The sequence below is a fragment of the Mytilus galloprovincialis genome, chromosome 9 (genome assembly GCF_965363235.1).
Source record: "Mytilus galloprovincialis chromosome 9, xbMytGall1.hap1.1, whole genome shotgun sequence".
NCBI classification, from domain to species: domain Eukaryota; kingdom Metazoa; phylum Mollusca; class Bivalvia; order Mytilida; family Mytilidae; genus Mytilus; species Mytilus galloprovincialis.
In genome coordinates this window covers 59,192,363-59,211,847 of record NC_134846.1, presented here as the reverse complement: position 1 = coordinate 59,211,847, position 19,485 = coordinate 59,192,363, and the positions used below count along the sequence as shown (strand labels likewise).

General features: G+C 30.5%; 1 protein-coding gene across 1 annotated transcript; it reads right to left on the bottom strand.

Annotated features, from left to right (window-relative positions):
- Positions 1 to 9,776: 9,776 nt before the first annotated feature.
- On the bottom strand, positions 9,777 to 19,395 carry LOC143045444 (dynein intermediate chain 3, ciliary-like). The gene is made up of 15 exons (XM_076217941.1): positions 19,277 to 19,395; positions 17,894 to 18,092; positions 17,228 to 17,389; positions 16,681 to 16,799; positions 16,401 to 16,543; positions 15,222 to 15,335; positions 14,682 to 14,944; positions 14,193 to 14,372; positions 13,845 to 13,888; positions 13,130 to 13,265; positions 12,523 to 12,669; positions 11,986 to 12,084; positions 11,646 to 11,804; positions 11,393 to 11,443; positions 9,777 to 10,156 (listed from the first exon to the last, which is right to left on the bottom strand). The coding sequence occupies exons 2-15, from the start codon at positions 18,074 to 18,076 to the stop codon at positions 10,130 to 10,132; spliced, it is 1,827 nt and encodes a 608-aa protein (XP_076074056.1). The 5' UTR covers positions 18,077 to 18,092; positions 19,277 to 19,395; the 3' UTR covers positions 9,777 to 10,129.
- Between the last annotated feature and the right edge of the window lie 90 nt (positions 19,396 to 19,485).

Here is a 19,485-nt window from a genome sequence, read left to right as displayed (position 1 = left end):
CTGTCCTAAGTTAGCAACTTCGTCAGTTGTTTTCTCAGATAATACAAATATTAATGGGGTTTTCTTTTGTTTGTTTTTGTCAGTTAAAGAATTTGTTTTTTAAGGCAGATCTTTATGGGGCAGGTATTAACAAAGTTCAGAATTTGACCGCTTTGGAGAGTCACATATTTTAAAGATACCTGCCAGTTGAAGACTGTATGTTGACCTTTAGGCCAAATAAAAAAGTATGTGTGGTTCCAGTTACGTCTGAAAAAAAGTTAGGGTAGGTAGGTAGGGATTTCTTTTTATTTTATGGTTTGTTTTTTTTTTTTTTTTTGCATTGAGTCTATGGGAGCAACATTCTGTCTTTAACAGTGCTTAATGAAAAATGACAATAAAATCTTTAGGGTAGGCTATTTTTAAGCCGAAAAAGTAGGAACGGTAGGGTTACTGGAACCACACATATATTTTTATTTGGCCTTAGGTGTATTTCTTTTAGTTTTTGTCGTTTCGTTGCTATCTAATTAATACAAACCGTAAATCTACTTTTATTCATGGTAAATAGATTAAAAAAAGGTATGTATTTTCTTTCAAATTACGTTATATATCAACTTCAAAAGAGAATCAAATTAATAAACTTATCATAGATACCGGGATTGAAATATATTTGCGCCAGATGCTCGTTTCGTTTACAAAAGATGCACGAATATTAAAATGTTAAAGGCCATCGTTGCATCGTGGCATCGTCGTGTTGTCTTGTGAAGTGATGTTAAACCTGAAATCATTCTGGCAGTTATTGTGTTGCATAGTTGGTTCGCTCAGCCAGATGAGGAAAATCAGAAAATGAGAAAATAGTGTCTTATTAGTATGAAGACACCACATAAAACAATGATTTATATTGATATTAGCTGATTAATAATAAAAATACATTCTATGAATTGTTCAATGAGAAACAAGAAACCTCTTTATGTTCTTGAGAGTATCTTTTGTTGCAGTAAGGGTTAAATATCACGTATATTTTTAAAATTCATGAACCGATAGTCAAAACATCATCATATGTGTGTTACCTGGTTATAAGAATGTGAATGCTGATTATGCGTCAGTTAATCAGACACCTTTGATTTGTAATAATGTTTAATAACACATAAACAGTAAGGCATTAGCAATTATCGGTCCTGTCTATTGCGAGTGTGCAGAAAGTTATCGCTTGTGAAATGAACTTTTCGAAAAGAGATTTTTTTCTGCTTTCCAATCGTAAACTTTCCGTTTCTGAAATAATCGAGAGGTAGTAATATAGTCAAACAACGAACGATATGGAGTATATGGGTCATTATCAAAAAAATATGCAAAACTATGTTATTTGGTATGTTTAAGTCAAAAGACATGAACATATATCAAAATGTATCAAAATAACACTTGCATATGTTAGATATGAATGTTTTGTGATACACTATACACAGTTTACAGTATGAAATGTTATAAAAAAAAACCATCTTTAATGATTTCTTAAACCCTTGGATATAGCAAGAATCAACTGTTATTTTTTACTTCAAATACTTTCAGACCTAAAGTAGGACTCTTATTTATACCATTTGTTATTAGGATTTATTACTTTTTATTGCATTTTGATATACACAAACATTGTTTAATGATTTGGGAGGTGTATGTAGGTTCTATAATAAAAAAATTCACCAAAAGGAAAAGTCTCATTTTTAAAGTCAATGGTGTAACCAAAAGACAAATTGGTAAGATAAGAGTTATCTTTCTCAAGATTTCAGCAGTTGCAATAGTTTCTCCCTTAGCAATGTTACCTAGTGTCAGCATTTTATGCAAAAGAAAACAAACATTTATGTTGAAATTTAATGACAAAATCTTAAAAGTAAGTAAAAGCTATATCATAATTGAAAATAGTGTCCATGGTGCACCCTTACATTTTTTGAACACAGTTATCAAAGGTACCAGGATTATAATTTAGTACGCCAGACGCGCGTTTCGTCTACATAAGACTCATCAGTGACGCTCACATCAAAATATCTACAAAGCCAAACAAGTACGAAGTTGAAGAGCATTGAGGATCCAAAATTCCAAAAAGTTGTGCCAAATACGGCTAAGGTAATCTATGCCTGGGATAAGAAAATCCTTAGATTTTCGAAAAATTCATAGTTTTGTAAACAGGAAATTCATAAAAATGACCACATTATTGATATTTATGTCAACACCGAAGTGTTGACTACTGGGCTGGTGATAACCTCGGGGACGAAACGTCCACCAGCAGTGGCATCGACCCAGTGGTGCAAATAGTTATCAAAGGTACCAGGATTATAATTTAGTACGCCAGACACGCGTTTCGTCTACATAAGACTCATCAGTGACGCTCACATCAAAATATCTACAAAGCCAAACAAGTACGAAGTTGAAGAGCATTGAGGAAACATTTCAGGAACTTTGAATTTTGAAATATATTGATTTAATGTAGAAACATGCACCAGTACCAACATATAGAATAGGGGAATGGAGCACTTATTTCGTAACTTCATCTTCAATTACACCTTAAATCATTGGTGTTACTGTAAATGGTGAGATCATTTTGATAAATTAACACCATTGACCAGTTTAGTGACACCACTGAATATATCATGACAATCAGCATTGTTTTGTGCTTCTTTCATGCTAAACACGCAAAACATCATATTATTTATGAAAAAAACAATACTTATTTAACAATATTTATTGTTATATTTATAAATTTACTGTTTACACATTTTTTAATTTTTTTTAAATACTAAGGCCTTTCTACCTCAGGCATAGATTACCTTAGCTGTATTTGGCAAAACTTTTAGGAATTTTGGTCCTCAATGCTCTTCAGCTTCGTACTTTATTTGGCCTTTTTCACTTTTTGGGATTCAAGTGTCACTGATGAGTCTTTTGTAGACGATACGCGCGTCTGGCGTATACTAAATTTAGTCATGGTATCTATGATAAGTTTATTTATCAACAATAGCATGTATTACATATACAAAAAGTTTTCACAGACTGATGCATGCTGGTAACACCAAAAACACTATTTAGTAACACTATTGACATTTTTAGTTATTGGTGTTATGTTATATAATTTGAGATATTTTAGCCTAAGAATTTTTTTTTCATCTTTTTCTCTTGCTCGGTGTTCTTGGCCTTGTGTTCAGTACTTATTAAAGGTAAAAATTTGAAATATGATGACAATGGTGATACTTTTTTGAGTCATTGGAGTTACTGAAGGTTGTTATTATATAAAAATGCGACATTTTTTTTATTTTTATTTATAAATGAAAGTGTTTTTAGGTCGTGTACGAAGGATTAGGTATAGTATTATTATTTAATCTGATACATTCTCATATATTCAGTTTAAGTGTATTTTTTAGTATTCACAACGGCCATAATTACGACAGCCAACTTTTTTACGACAATGTATTCTGAAATTCATGTTTGAATAGAATGCACAGCTATATGAATAATGTCAATAAGTCGTAATTTAAACCTAAACAGCAAATTGGAACAGTTGTTTGGTGTTAAACGATAACATTTAGTACCTAAATGCATGCTTTGAATTGGTAACATCATTTGACACGATTCTATCAAAGGATGACCTAATATTGTTAAAATTGAAGGAACTCTTCATTTTTCCCATTGCATATTTCTGAATATCGTTGCTACCATATTATAGAATAGCGGGACACATTTAAATGTTTTAAACAATGATATCATTTTTCAAAATATTACCAAGTCGAAATTTGCACTTTTTTATAATGACCCATATATCTCCCAGATTGCATGTACGGTATCCCAGAACTTATGTCTTCTACCATAGTTCCTTTGATAGAAGTTTAATGTCCTTGAACCAACAGTTTCCACTGGTTAAATTATTACTTCTAAAGTTTTCACAGACACTAGGAGGAGGATTTTGTTGACAGCTATGGATTATTGTGCCACAGTATTAGCACAATAATAGAACGTAAGTTACAATTTGACAATTCATCAGCGTTGTAGTACATTAATGTAAAGGATTACTCTGTACGCGGTACTTGTGTTGGTATTATTTTGCATTTAAGATTTTGTGTAATATATATATAACCTAATAATGAAAACAAACTAGTATATATCAATCAAAAAATTACTTAAGCTAATTTATGCTATCCCTTAATCGTGGAAGCTTCGACCAATAGATATGTAATAGTTCCAGTGGACACTGAATTCAAAGCTGATTTTAGTTATCAAATCATGAAAAATGAACACCTGGTACATCCCAGAAGAATCTCTATTATAAAACATCATTTTATATATAATAAAACTAACTCCTTTCTGAAATATTAAACCTTCGAATAAATACTAATACCAGTACTTCATTTTCTAAATAAATGGGTGTAAAAAATACTTATATGGTCCGCAGTAGAGGGTACTAGTATTGTGTGTTTTCCAGTCAGTGTGTTCGTTCGTTAGTTCCGTGTCAGGTAAAAAAAAAGTGATATTTTTGATTTGGTACACGAGATGAGCGTTTTTGAAAACAATGTGGATTAGTGGCCCTCCAATTAAAAAAAATATGAAGTTCAATGGTTACTTGAAATCCAAAATTGTCCAAAATAAGGCATTTGATACATGGTGCTAGAAGTTGATATGAATCTTTTTAAATGTTCAATAAATTAATTGTTATATTGCTTCGTGTTTATATCATTCGACTGTTGACTTTGTTCAATCTCCTCCTTTCATTCTTTCTTATACCACGGCATAACCATAACCATGGCATTTCCTAGAAACCTAAATCGGTTTTCAAATTATATGTTCTGCTAGTTTAATATGCCACTAGAACAGTTTAGAAGATGAAATCTGTTAAATGGGGGCTTTATATTATCAGATATATTAAATGAAGAGGACAGAATTTAATACTTGTATAGATTATTTCTGGGACGGTTTTGAGGCTGTGTTTAAATCGTTTTTCGGTGTTACAACTGCATGAAACATGTGTACTAAGTATTTACAAGCAGTGTGATTGAGTATTGCTTGCAGACTATAGAAGCTTTGGGCTAGGGCCAGGGAAAGCCGGGCCGGCTCATTTTTATTTGTTATAGGGCTAAAAGGGGTCTTTTAGCATTTCAGAGCTCATTTACTCGAGCATGCGGTTTCGGAGACTTAGTGGTAGTAACCTTAGGGCAACAGTAGTTTGACAATGTTCAAATCAAATAAATCCATACACAATCTTTAAGGGAAAAGACAGGGTACAACGACAGGATAAGAATATCCTAGTAGTAATAAAGCTGTTATGCATGCATCACCATCCATGCTTATCCACATTTCGAAATGTCACAATAAGGAAATGAGAAACACAACATTGCAAAAAGCAATACAGTGAGATGTTCTAAACAGAAATTCCTCTATCTAATCGTTATTAGATTTCAACATTGTAAATCATGACATTCTTTCTCTACTATATGCACTAAATGGTTGAAAGAAGTAAAATCACAAAAATACTGAACTCCGAGGAAAATTCAAAACGGAAAGTCCTTAATCAAATGTTAAATTTAAAAGCACAAATACTTCAAAAGAATGGATAACACAGATATTCAATGACCAGAAACTTCAATTATTAAAAAACGTAGACAATCAATTCTAGTGTTGTTTTCAAACTTTTAATTTTGATGTGTTCTCAGTCTTTCAAATATGGTATGTGTCAACTCAATATAGAAATAGCATTTGCTTCAGAGGCTTTTCCATCCTGGTATCTAGACTATGATGAGTTTATGACAAAATTAAATCCTGGTATATATCTATGATGATTTTATTAATTTTCAACCACTGGGTCGATGCCAGCTGCTGGTGGAGTTTTAAATCCTGGAGGTTATCACCAGCCCTGTAGTCAGCACTTCTGTGATGACATATGAATTATCATTGATATTTATAAATTAACTGTTTACAAATTTTTTGATTTTTTGAAATAGTAAGGACTTCTACCTCAGAAATAGATTACCTTAGCTGTATCTGACAAAACTTAATGCTCTTCAACTTCGTACTTTATTTGGCCTTTTTAACTTTTTTGGATTCATTCGTCACTGATGAGTCTTTTTTAAGAAGAAACGTGTGTCTGCCGTACATACAAAATTTAATCCTGGCATCTATGATGAGTTTATTAGGTTCTAGTTTTGTTTTCAATCTTTTATTTTTTTATGTGTTCTCAGTCCGTCAAATATGCTATGTGTCAAATCCATATATAAATAGCATTTAATTCATATAAGGCTCTTCCAAACAATTAATATTTTATTCGCAAATGAACAAATTAAGAGGTTTCAAGGTGGGAGTAAGTTTACATATGATGTTAGTGATTATAAAGACTTAGATTAGTTATCTAGGTATGTATATTTTCAAGATAAAAAATGCATAAATGAATCATAACTGCTATTATGAGAAGACATTTAGTTTATAATTTGGTCATGTTTGACCTTTGAAGTTCTTAATTGTCTTGGTTATTGGTTATGTGCATTTCTCTTGGTCTACTATATTATTCATTTAAATTGCTAAAATATGTATTAATTGGTTACAAAAAAAATTGACCCATTCACTAATTTACAAACAAAACTTAGCAATTAAGTTACAGGCAATAAACCTTGCTTCAAGGAAGCTGGGCCAAATAATATAGAATAAGATTGAAATTAGATATACAGATGTTAATACAACTGCATACCAAATATCATTGACCTACCATAAATGAATCCTTTAAAACTGATCTAATCGCAAACTTGTTGCTACCACCGCTACAAACAGCATGCATAAGTGTTGCCTTTCTCTTTCGTCAAGACATTTCAAAATTCATCTTTAAAGGCAAAACGGAGTCTGACAATTACAATCATTTTTAATTATTTGTACATTTTGTGTAGTTGATCCTCTTTTATTTTAATTTTTGTTCTTTTCTTTATCTATTATATATTCAAGATAGCTGCAACATTTGAAAAATATGAGAAAAATCTTTATATTATTTTAAATAATTTGCTCAAGAAATCATCCTACTATTTTAATTCAGATGGACAGAGGGTACATCTTGACTTTCTGAAAACTTTTCTATTGTGCTAGATTTTCTTTTTCTGTTATAATTTTCAAGATATTAGACAATACTTCCATTTGACACCTTTCTTTCATTTTAAGCCATGGTGGCTTTGTTAGTAAGTAGCTGGGATCATCAGACATTGTCAAAAAAATATTCTAAGGATAATTCAGGCTCATTTCTATCCTGACTTGCCAACTTGTTTCAGAAGAGGTTTTTGTTAAAGTTTAAAGACAGTAAGGGTTGCTGACAAACATCAAGTGACAGAAGTTATTCTGGTGAGCTTTCAATTCGAAACGTGGTGTGTATATGTCAATGGGACAGCAAAACAATAAATAAACTCATCATAGATACCAAGACAAAATTTAGTATATACGCCAGACGCGCATTTCGTCTACAACAGACTCATCAGTGATGCTCAAATCCAAAAAAGTTAAAAAGGAAAAAAAAAGTATGAAGTTGAAAAGCATTAAGAACCAAAATTCCTAAAAGTTTTGCCAAAGGTTATCTATGCCTGAGGTAGAAAAGCCTTAGTATTTTGAAAAAATTAAAAAATTGTAAACAGTAAATAGTCAAATCCAAAAAAGTTAAAAAGGCCAAATAAAGTATGAAGTTGAAGAGCATTAAGTTTTGTCAAATACAGCTAAGGTAATCTATTTCTGAGGATACCAGGACTAAATTTAGTATATACGCCAGACGCGCGTTTCGTCTACAAAAGACTCATCAGTGACGCTTGAATCCAAAAAAGTTAAAAAGGCCAAAAAAAGTAGGAAGTTGAAGAGCTTTGAGAACCAAAATTCATAAAAGTTTTGCCAAATACAGCTAAGGTTATCTATGCCTGAGGTAGAAAACCCTAAGTATTTTAAAAAAATTAAAATATTTGTAAACAGTAAATAGTCGAATCCAAAAAAGTTAAAAAGGCCAAATAAAGTATGAAGTTGAAGAGCATTAAGTTTTGTCAAATACATCTAAGGTAATCTATTTCTGAGGATACCAGGACTAAATTTAGTATATACGTCAGACGCGCGTTTCGTCTACAAAAGACTCATCAGTGACGCTTGAATCCAAAAAAGTTAAAAAGGCCAAATAAAATATGAAGTTGAAGAGCATTGAGAACCAAAATTCATAAAAGTTTTGCCAAATACAGCTAAGGTTATCTATGCCTGAGGTAGAAAAGCCTAAGTATTTTAAAAAAATAAAAAAATTTGTAAACAGTAAATAGTCAAATCCAAAAAAGTTAAAAAGGTCAAATAAAGTATGAAGTTGAAGAGTATTAAGTTTTGTCAAATACATCTAAGGTAATCTATTTCTGAGGATACCAGGACTAAATTTAGTATATACGCCAGACGCGCATTTTGTCTACAAAACACTCATCAGTGAAGCTCGAATCTAAAAAAGTTAAAAAGGCCAAATAAAGTACGAAGTTGAAGAGCATTGAGAACCAAAATTCATAAAAGTTTTGCCAAATACAGCTAAGGTCATCTATGCCTGAGGTAGAAAAGCCTAAGTATTTTAAAAAAATTCAAAAATTTGTAAACAGTAAATAGTCGAATCCAAAAAAGTTAAAAAGGCCAAATAAAGTATGAAGTTGAAGAGCATTAAGTTTTGTCAAATACAGCTAAGGTAATCTATTTCTGAGGATACCAGGACTAAATTTAGTATATACGCCAGACGCGCGTTTCGTCTACAAAAGACTCATCAGTGACGCTTGAATCCAAAAAAGTTAAAAAGGCCAAATAAAATATGAAGTTGAAGAGCTTTGAGAACCAAAATTCATAAAAGTTTTGCCAAATACAGCTAAGGTTATCTATGCCTGAGGTAGAAAACCCTAAGTATTTTAAAAAAATTAAAAAATTTGTAAACAGTAAATAGTCGAATCCAAAAAAGTTAAAAAGGTCAAATAAAGTATGAAGTTGAAGAGTATTAAGTTTTGTCAAATACATCTAAGGTAATCAATTTCTGAGGATACCAGGACTAAATTTAGTATATACGCCAGACGCGCATTTTGTCTACAAAACACTCATCAGTGACGCTCGAATCTAAAAAAGTTAAAAAGGCCAAATAAAGTACGAAGTTGAAGAGCATTGAGAATCACAATTCCTTAAAGTTTTGCCAAATACAGCTAAGGTTATCTATGCCTGAGGTAGAAAAGCCTCATAAAACCACATAGAAAATAAAACATAAGAGGTAATCTTCAGTTTACTATTCCATATGTCAGGCTCTGAAGCGTCACGATTCAGGACAAGCCATATATAAATTTCAAGACTACAAAACTGAAATTAAAGAACAAATAACACTAGATGTTAAAACAGACAACCAGTGATTAGGTTTTTGATTTCAGGCCGTCACTCTTACGTATAGCAGTGTTTAATATAATTTTTTTACTCGACACTCCTTTTTATAAATCTATCATTGGAAATATAAAAGATAGAGAATTTGGTGATATTAAAAACAGAGAGGAAAAATAATAAAATATATTTTAAACTTTTTGCTGTTCATTACAAGCCAACAATTTATTCTTTAAAAGATCTTAAGAAACTGAATACTTTTTATGCCATTCATTCATCTTTGACACATTCCCATTCTAAAATTTATAAAAAGAATATACATTCATTGAAATGCTACTTGAACTTGATATCCTCATACCCTGTTGTCTGTGACTTCCATCAGTGACGTATGAATATTCCAGGAGCATTAATAGACTACTTGAAGAAGTATGTATACAAAAATATATTGTTTCATGTAATTTATTTGTTATAACAAATATAAAAAGTGTATTGTCTGTTAACAATTATAAATAAGATGGAATCACAATAAAGTAAAAACCACTAATTTTCAATAAATAATTCTGTTCTTTATAAGGCTATTAATAACGTAGCACATTTCATTTCCTGTAAATGCTTATAGTTTTTAAAAACATGGTTTCTCTTAAAAGTAATGAATGGCACTTCAAATTTGTGTTGTAATTACATATGATATTCAGCATCTAATCCAAAACGAAAACAAAACTAAATGCTATCGTAGTTGTCATAATGTCTAGGTCACTTTGTTTAGCCTCTTTTAAGATGTCTTATGTTAGATAAACTAATCTTTCTTTCCTTCTTCTTTTTCCTGTAATGAAAGAAACACACTCATTATCTATACAATAAAACATCATAAACTTGGGAGTTTTTTTGAAATCTAATAAAGCCAATAGATACTTCTCTGAATTAATTGATTAATTTTCAAATAAATGAGGTTTACTTATTCATCAGTCGAAATTCATCTGTTTTGCCACTGTGACAGCAAAGAAAGACCACTTTTTCACAGGTTACCATAAAAAAGGTGTCAAATTGATAAAAAAAAAACAACTAAAATTGATTATTGTGCATGTCCACACTGCTCTTTTCTTTATAAATGTTGACTAGTCTCACGTTTAAATTTTTTCAAATTGAAATGTCTTGATTGACGAAAAGATGAATTATCACTAGAGTTCAAGGTACAATATACAGTTTGAAGGGAAATAAATGCACATAAAAAACTAAATCTATTCTATTCTAAAATTTCAAGATAAAACCATAATCATGCAAAACTATATGATGATCATAATTTTCCAATTACAATACTTTGACAAAAGCAACCATTCAATTAAGGAGTACTATTTTTACTCTTTTTTTTATGATATATTGTAATTTTTTGCCTGTACAATCTTCTATTAGTGAAGTCTAAAAAACATAAAGCAAACAAAATTCATTTATAAAACAGAAATTTCCTTGCAGATTTTTTTTATTTTGCCACTGTGACAGCAAAGAAAAAACACATGTTTAGCAATCACCATAAATAGTGCCCTTCCTTATAGATAATGCTAATGCATTGTTGTGTACCATGCTCCATACAAAAGTGCTTTTATATGAATGTTCATTAACACATTCTTACAGTTTAAGGGTATCCTTCATATTTTTGAGACCCTCCTGAACCATTAGTCTATTTAATAAATAAAAAATTGGAAGAATATTAAAATGCAGAGAGTCATTTGTATGTCCTTGACTTGTAGTGTTCATATTCTATGATTATAATGTCAACATAAGATTTTTAACAACAGACATGTGTCTACAGTACATCAATCCTAAAATTGCCTGGTGAGAGTCTTAACAAAATGTGATTAGATTTAAAAGACTAAAAAAATCTGCCATGAATACCAAAATCTCTAAATTAAGATATGATAACAGACAACATTTGAGTTTTACTGACTTGAGAAAAGCACATAAACATGTGGCAGAGTTAAACTTGTACCTTCTCTCTTACTTCAAAAAGTATGCAATATAAATTATGTCAAAATTGTCTCCCCTTAAGGCACATAAAACTTACAGGTTGTCCATTTGCCTTTTCTTCACCCTCTTCTTCTTGGATTGGTGATTGCTAAAAGAAAAAAATAATTATATTAATTTAAGTACTAATTAAAACAATTATAAAAATTTTAAAACTAAGGTCCTTTGTTTAATTCTTAAAAGTGGGGTTATAAAAAAACAATAGTATCTGAACATTGTTTTTTTAGCAAATCTTAAATTAACTAGGTACACATTTCTAAAATGAGAATCTTCAGGTATGAGAATAAACCAACCTTTCCCTTGTCTCCCTTGTCCATGTCGTCTTTTGTCGCTTGTCGTCTCTCATGTAATTTCTTTTCTTCTTCAATGATTTTATAGAATTCTTTTTCTGCCTTTGTGTACAAGTCCTCTTCATTAAATTCTTCCCCTTCACCTTTATTTTCACCTTCATCCTAAAATAGCAAATGATAATAAAAATACCAAGTTGATCGTTTAGATGATTTTTCTAATCTGAATTAGAACAACTGTTTCAATACTCAATCAGTATTTTGCATTTAAACTATATGAAATTTGTAAATTAATTATACTGTTAGTATTGAGATGCGTAACAATCAACTACTTCAAAAGATTTACCTTATCTTTGTCCGCTGAACTCTTTGATCTTTCTTTCAATTTCATTTCTCTATGTCTTGCATCTAGGATCTTTTCTCTTCTTGTTTCTCTTTCAAACATCTAGCAAATAATAGTAAAAATTAAATGAATTTATCAAGGTATAAGTCTCTGCATAAACATACAAACGATCAATATCATGATGAAATCTCACTGTGGAAAATCCGATAATATAAAGTTGAACAAGGGGATATCAAAAATCAATCTCATTTCATATTGACTTTGAAATGTAATACTTGTCTTATGCTATCAATTGGTCAATTATTGTTCCAATGCATTACTAATAAGTCTCACCAAAAAAGATAAGTACAATAAGCTTAAAAATGTCTTTCAAATTTGTGTTCAATAGGGGAGAATACCAAAATATATGAAATCAAATAACCTCTTTTTACACAATGATAACTCAATATAATGTACAAGAATAATACTAAAAAATTAACTGCCGAAGAATTCATAATAAGAACACAATATAATTTGTTATTTTAACAACACAATACATACTGCAGTAACTAAATTCTTCTCATTTCTCTGTAATGAGTATAAACTGTCTGATAGTTCTAACAATGTTGTTGTTCCTGAGTGTGAACCACATGACACCAATCTGCCTTGTTCTTGTACACGTATACTATGAAGAGGCTCATCACACACCTAAAAAGAAAAATATATTGTACTCAACTTAAAAAAAAATGAACAGTTTAGTTTGATTAAACAAATTGCAAGTGGGGTAGGAACTTTGAATGAACTGCATTAGGTGAAGAGAAACACAAGTCAGGAATATGTCAGTTGTTTTCCTTTTTTTTTAACATGTTTGAGCTGTTGATTTTGCCATTTGAATAGGGACATTTAGATTTGAATTTTTGTTGGAGTTTGGTATTTTTGTGATTTTTTTTTTTACAGTTAAATTAGAATAAAACTGTGAATTTCATTACTATCATATGCATGAGAACAGAATACTTGTTCTAAATATATCTGTGGATTTTTTTAATTTGTAGCATGTTACTGTGTAGCAGCTGAACAACTATCATTTAACTGTTTACATTTCTAAAAAAAGGACATAACCATGTTTCCATCTACATAATCGTTGAGCCTATCTTCAATAAATGTTTACCTGTAAACTAAGTGTAGGATCATTCTGTTTAAATATAATATCCCAAACATCCAGTGTACCGTCCATCTTAGTAATAAAGAACACAGAGGGTCGGACAGGACTCCAACATCCATCGGTAAGGTATGACTGGTATTGTCTGTAATAAATCAGTCAATGCTTTTCTAGATAGTTGTATTACTCATTTCAAATAAATATATGTTTGGTTAACATCAATAATAGAACTTTAACAGTCAGAATTACAACAATGAATGAACACAACCTCAAGCATGCCTGGATAAATTTACTTTACAATTTTGTTGGGTTTAACAACAGTTAGCTCCCTTCGGTTTTTGAAAGATTTCGGAATTTGGATATTCTTTTTTAGAGTAAAGGGACCTAAACCATAAATATTTAAGATGATTTTTTGGTGCTTTAGGATATTCTACTATAAGATTTTATGCAAGCCCATATCATTGACTTTTAATTGTTTTCTATTTTTCTTGAAGTAATTTTTATTTGTAATTATTCTTTGTCTACTCTTTGGTGGGATTGTTGTCTCTTTGACAAATTCTTTTTTCCATTCTCTAGTCTATAATTGCACTCTAGGTAAAGCTGTTATCAAAGTTATTATCAAGACTTTTTACAACTTGCTCATTCTAGCATAATTTTTCCATATCTCTTAAAACAGAACTGTACATATTAAAATATTTCAATATATACTATGATATAAACATACTTTGTCCACATGATTGATGATTCTCTAATATCTTCTGACCAAATCTAAAATTACAACAAAAATACTTGCAATTACAAATACATTCACTTGCAGAGTCAATAAAACAAAAAAATATCTTTCTAAATTTTTTCATTACTTTAAAATCTCTTTCAGAAAATAAGAAATGAAAAAAATGTACTGTATAAGATAGAAATGGAAATAAATAAAAGATAGTCGCAACTTTACAAATTTCTTCACATTTTTTAGGCAACCGATAATGGCTACTGAACAAATTTGTAAAATGAAAACATGACAACAATCTTGTGACTTCTTATTATCCATTATTCCTTCTTGAAAAATAAAACCTACCCTTGCTTTCCAATCTCCAACACTGAGGAAGTTTTTAGGGAAGAATGGATTACGCTGTAATGAGTATACTGGACCAAGATGACCGTTATATTGAGCTACTATTTTCTCTGCTGGTGTTTTGGCTTTTCTGTTGCATGACATAATTGTTCCTTGTTCACATCCTACCATAAATTTTGTTGGCTGTAAAAAATCAAATGTATGAGTTATCTCCCATATGTAAATCTACTATTGTTGTATATATGTACAGAATTTCCATATAGTTTCTTCTTTTGGTGTCAGAAATTCAGAATCCTATTACATACTAAAAATATATTTAAAAAAACAGAGTATATTACATTATAAAAACACATGATACATCAGCAGGATTATAATACACATGAAAAAGGTTATTGTTTTTTTTTTCTGTTTATTCCAGTAACATTGATTAAATAAAGATTTAAGTCTATCAGGAAGACAGAGGTACAATTCTTCACACCATGATGCACATACCATTGTAGGTTCATATTCTAATGACATAGCTCCCATTGCTTTTGTTGGATCTTGTTTCTTCGTAGGGTCTAAGTATAATTTTTCTGTTGGTTCTCCCATTTTCCTGATGTCCCACCATAACACTTGACCATCAGATGATGCAGAGAAGCACTCTGTTCCTGTTTTAGACTGGATCCAGATGGTTTTGTATGCAGGATCTCGATGACTTTGTTCAATAGGTGATATTTCTACTGGTTGTGAACCTTTCCTTGTATCCCAATAAGCTGAAAAAGTAAGTCTCAAAATGTATTCTTATTTCAAAGAAAAAAAAGGATACATATAGGTGTACATATGAAGTAAAACTAAGTAAATAATCAATAAAATATAAGAATAATGTCAAGCTTTCTATCTACAATGCTGACAAAATTCTACATTGTTTCTGATTGTTTCATTTATTTTATTGGGTCAGTTTCACAAGAATATATCTCATTTTTTTTCAAAAACTATATATACATTTTTTTCCCCAATTAATTCAAATTGGAGATCCATAAATCAACTTACCTATCTGACCATTGTAACAACCACCAAGTAATATATGAGAATCTTTTGGATTATATTCAAGACATACTAATGGTGAAACAGGCTTCAGTACCATTTCTGGTTTGTTTGGATTTTCTGAAATGAGAATATATAAATGTGATATTTGAATAGAGAATAAGCCTATTGAGGAAGAGTTATGATACTTATTTATATAATGAACTTAATCATGTAAATACATATCTGGAAAATAGGGGGGGAGTTGATTTACGTATCTGGTTTTTTTAAATACATAAAAAGTCCAGAAAAATTGAAAATTAGTGTCTGATTTGAAAACCAATTCATTTGTAAATTGTATGTAAATATATATCAGTCTAAAGATTTGCACAACGGTACTGATATAAGATGTTATAATACGAAAATGTTGTTATTAAATCGTGTTGACAAATATTTCGGCTCAACAAATGGCCTTCTTCAAGTGTCACAAGTTTTAACAATACTGAGACATAATGTATAAGGTGTAAAAATAGATCAGTAATAATACAGGTAAGTTTTGGTCGATTGATTTTAATCCAAAATCCTGAATATCATAATATAAACAAAACACTATAATTCAATATACGTGACTGTGTATATTAACAGTAAAAATGAGTGAAAAACAAAACCGTTAGTATTTCTTATTGATGCCGTTTGGATGATGTACATTAAGTTCCTTTATCCAAAAGCTTTCCCGAACCTGTTGCTGGGCATCACTCCAGTGAATGTTCTGTTCAATCACTAGAATTTTCATGCGGTTAAAGTCATCAGGTTTGTGACCCGACTGTCTGAAGTGCTGAGAAACTGGGAGAAGTGGCTTCTTAGAGATATCACTCCTATGGCCATATATATATGAAATATCAGATAGATTAAATGATATTGAAGTTTTTCTTCAATTTGGCTTTGGTTCAGAATGAATAACAATAAATTGATGATAACATTGGCAAAGTACCATTTTCAACAAACCAGTGCACTGCAGTAGACATGAGCTTAATTCTTTATATACTAAGTGACCTCTTTGATATATTCTAATTAACAATTAAAGGACAATTCTTTATCAGCCTTTTTCTGTGCAATGTAATGAAGCTATTCATCAGAGAATTCTGTTTTTCCATGTTTTCTGAACATCAGATAAGCAACAATAGACGTATATTTGTTCAAACTTACCAACATCCCAGATATAAGACTCCATACTGGTATCTGGTGTTGATCCTTGGAATTCCAAGTTACAGTAAGCCACAGCCAGTTTCTTTGGTCCATCAGGAAACCAAGACATATGTGTTGCTGTACGTTTGATTTCATTTGGATCTCTGAAGAAAAATCATCAAATATGGAAAAACAAGATGTTTGATTTTTAGTTTATAGAGGTACTTTATAAAAAAACACAAAATTTGCAAAGTGGGTATTTTTTAAGTAATGAATAGCAAATGTATTGTAAGATGTTTACCTGAATACATTGATAGTCTTTGCTGAGGGTGTTTCATCCACTAAATCTCCTTCTATATCTTCAAAATATTCTTCATATATATCTATTGCATTATTCTGTTTGATTCTGCTTTCCATAATCTGAAATAACAAAAAAAAACTATCAGATTTTTCTCATGACTTCATCTTGGTATGAATACATACATGTACATATAGTTTTGTAAATGTTTCCCACTCCAAGATTTACTTTCTGTTTTGGCTTACAGAAAACTTTTGGTTTCTAACATGTGATTGATTCAATCATTGGTTAATTAAAAAAAAATAAATGATATTGGGTATACAATTATACATTCATGTTTGTGTTTAGCATCAAATATTCTAACATTTTCAGTTTGCTTGACTATTTAATTATGATATATAGTTCAAAAGTTTTAATTATTATCCTCCAATTTATACAGGGAAACAAAATTACCAGACCTTTGACATGAGAGCAATATATTTGAAAAGAGTATATTCTTTTTTTCTCACATCTTTTTCACATATACAAGCTTTCCCATATTAGAACTTACACTTCCAAGTTGTTGAATTGTGTTGATATACATTTCATCTTTTTCTACTTTCTTTCTATATCTGCTGACTTGTTCTACTTCAGCAGGATTAACATCTTTTGGCCAACCTCCTTCTGTGTGGTTTATACCCCGTGATCCTGTCTCAAATCTTTCTGTGTTAATCTACAATTTATGTTAAAAGTTTTATAAGTACCTAAATGAGACTTCAGTCTATAAGGATAGAACATACAAGTTTCCTTTGGTGCACCAAAACTAATACTACACAATGTCCTGGATCCAACTCCTGTTATAAATTATTTCCAACAAACACCTTTAAATCTTTAAATTGAACAATAAAATTTATTTTATTTTATTCTCTTTTTTTGTTTAATGTTTTTTTTTTTCTGAAGTTTTATTGTACTGACATACTAATGTAAAATTGAGAATGGAAATGAATATGTATTACATAAAAGCTTGTTTTCCAGGAAAAAAAATTCCTTTAAAAGTTATAATATATATAAGAAATAATGATACATTCTTTTCCCCCCAAATATATACATCCCAACTTCACAGACCATTAGGCATCTATTATGGCCTTTATCCAAAAAAACACATTAATTATGTGCCATTTGGAAATAGAAATTTTATGTTTTTTTAATAACCTTCAATAACCTTAATGAATATTACCTCATGCTCTGACATTTCCTGGACACATTGTATACCAATGTCAACAGGATTTCTTTCAATATATTCCTGTGCAATAGATGGATTTGGTGCAATATCAACATGAAGTTCTGCTGGTCTGTCGGAGAAGTTACATTGTCGGCCAAATTCAGACCTCTTCTTCGTGTATACATACTGTATCTCCATTTTGTTGTGTTAGGCTCTGAAGAATAAAGTTTGCTTTAGAAAAAGAAATTTAATGCAATGTCTAACAACAACTAAGACACAAATTGTTATTGTTATCTTTTAAAGAACAAATCAAGAAAAACAGATGACAATGCAACCCTCACACATCACCTGCTCATAGGCATTGACATATTGTTTCCCCTTCAATTTTTCCTCCACAATATCAAATCATTCATAATTATGCTTAGATATCAGATTTAACCAGCAATTTACCTTTTCTACTTTACATGTGATATTCAGGTGTGCATATAACACAGAGGGATAGTCATGATTTGTTGTCAGCAAAATATTACAATTAAATTGCTGTTTATGTCACAGTCACCATCCTAATTGTGCAGTTGAATTCACCTCCAACATGTCTAAGTCCTATTGATTTCATTCTAAAACTAATTCAAAAGTTGGGAAGCAACAGAAAACAATATGCTTGAGCATTAATATAAAATTGAAATACAACGTTTTACATTGAAAGTTGTCTCAAGAGCAACTTGTCCCATATTCTGGTTACATGTACATGCAGACATGTAAGGTGTATAATCATCATGATCATATGCTTCCAAAATGTGCATAGACATGATAGATGGCAAAAGCATTAATTTTGGTTCATCCCACTGATGTACATAAGAGACTTTAAATAACCTTTGGGAATGAAAAAAATCCTAAATGAGTTCTCATTCTTTTTTCTTGTAATTTTTGTTATATCGATATATTATCAAGTAGCATAAGAATTCGGTGAATTTTAAATATCTGATACAGAATAACCATAAAGCATGTTGATGAACAAAGAAACATGAACAAAAAACCCTTTGAGAGCTCATCAGTTAAACATATACATGTACAATGTAGCCCAAATTACAAAATACTGTATAATAGTCAATGTAAAAGTTGTTACCATGGGCATATTTGTACAATTTGCAACAGTTGTTTTGTTTATGTACTTTTATACTCTGTAAGATGTTTTTAATGGATCTTTATTGTTCACAACGAAAGTAGATTGTTAAAAACTTCAGAGTTCAGTATTATTGTCAAAGCAACAACATGCAATGACCAGATGACTGCAAGCAAGCCTTACATTTTTTGAATACTATAAAACGTAAGATGCTTTGACAAAATATTTAGAATACAACAGTAATAAGGTGCACACAAATTCATTAAATTATTTACCTCTTGATTGTTGCTTTTATTTAGTGTTTCATATGTATGTTCTTCAGTTCTTTTAGAGCCAGATATGTGTTGTCATTAGTTACTCTAATACTGTCATGCTCATCCGTTACTTCCGTCTGCTTTGAAAATGTAAATAAATAAAACTATGATTTAAAAAACGAATTAAAAAGTTTTTAAATAAGTTTGATGTGCAAAAAAATGAAATAAAG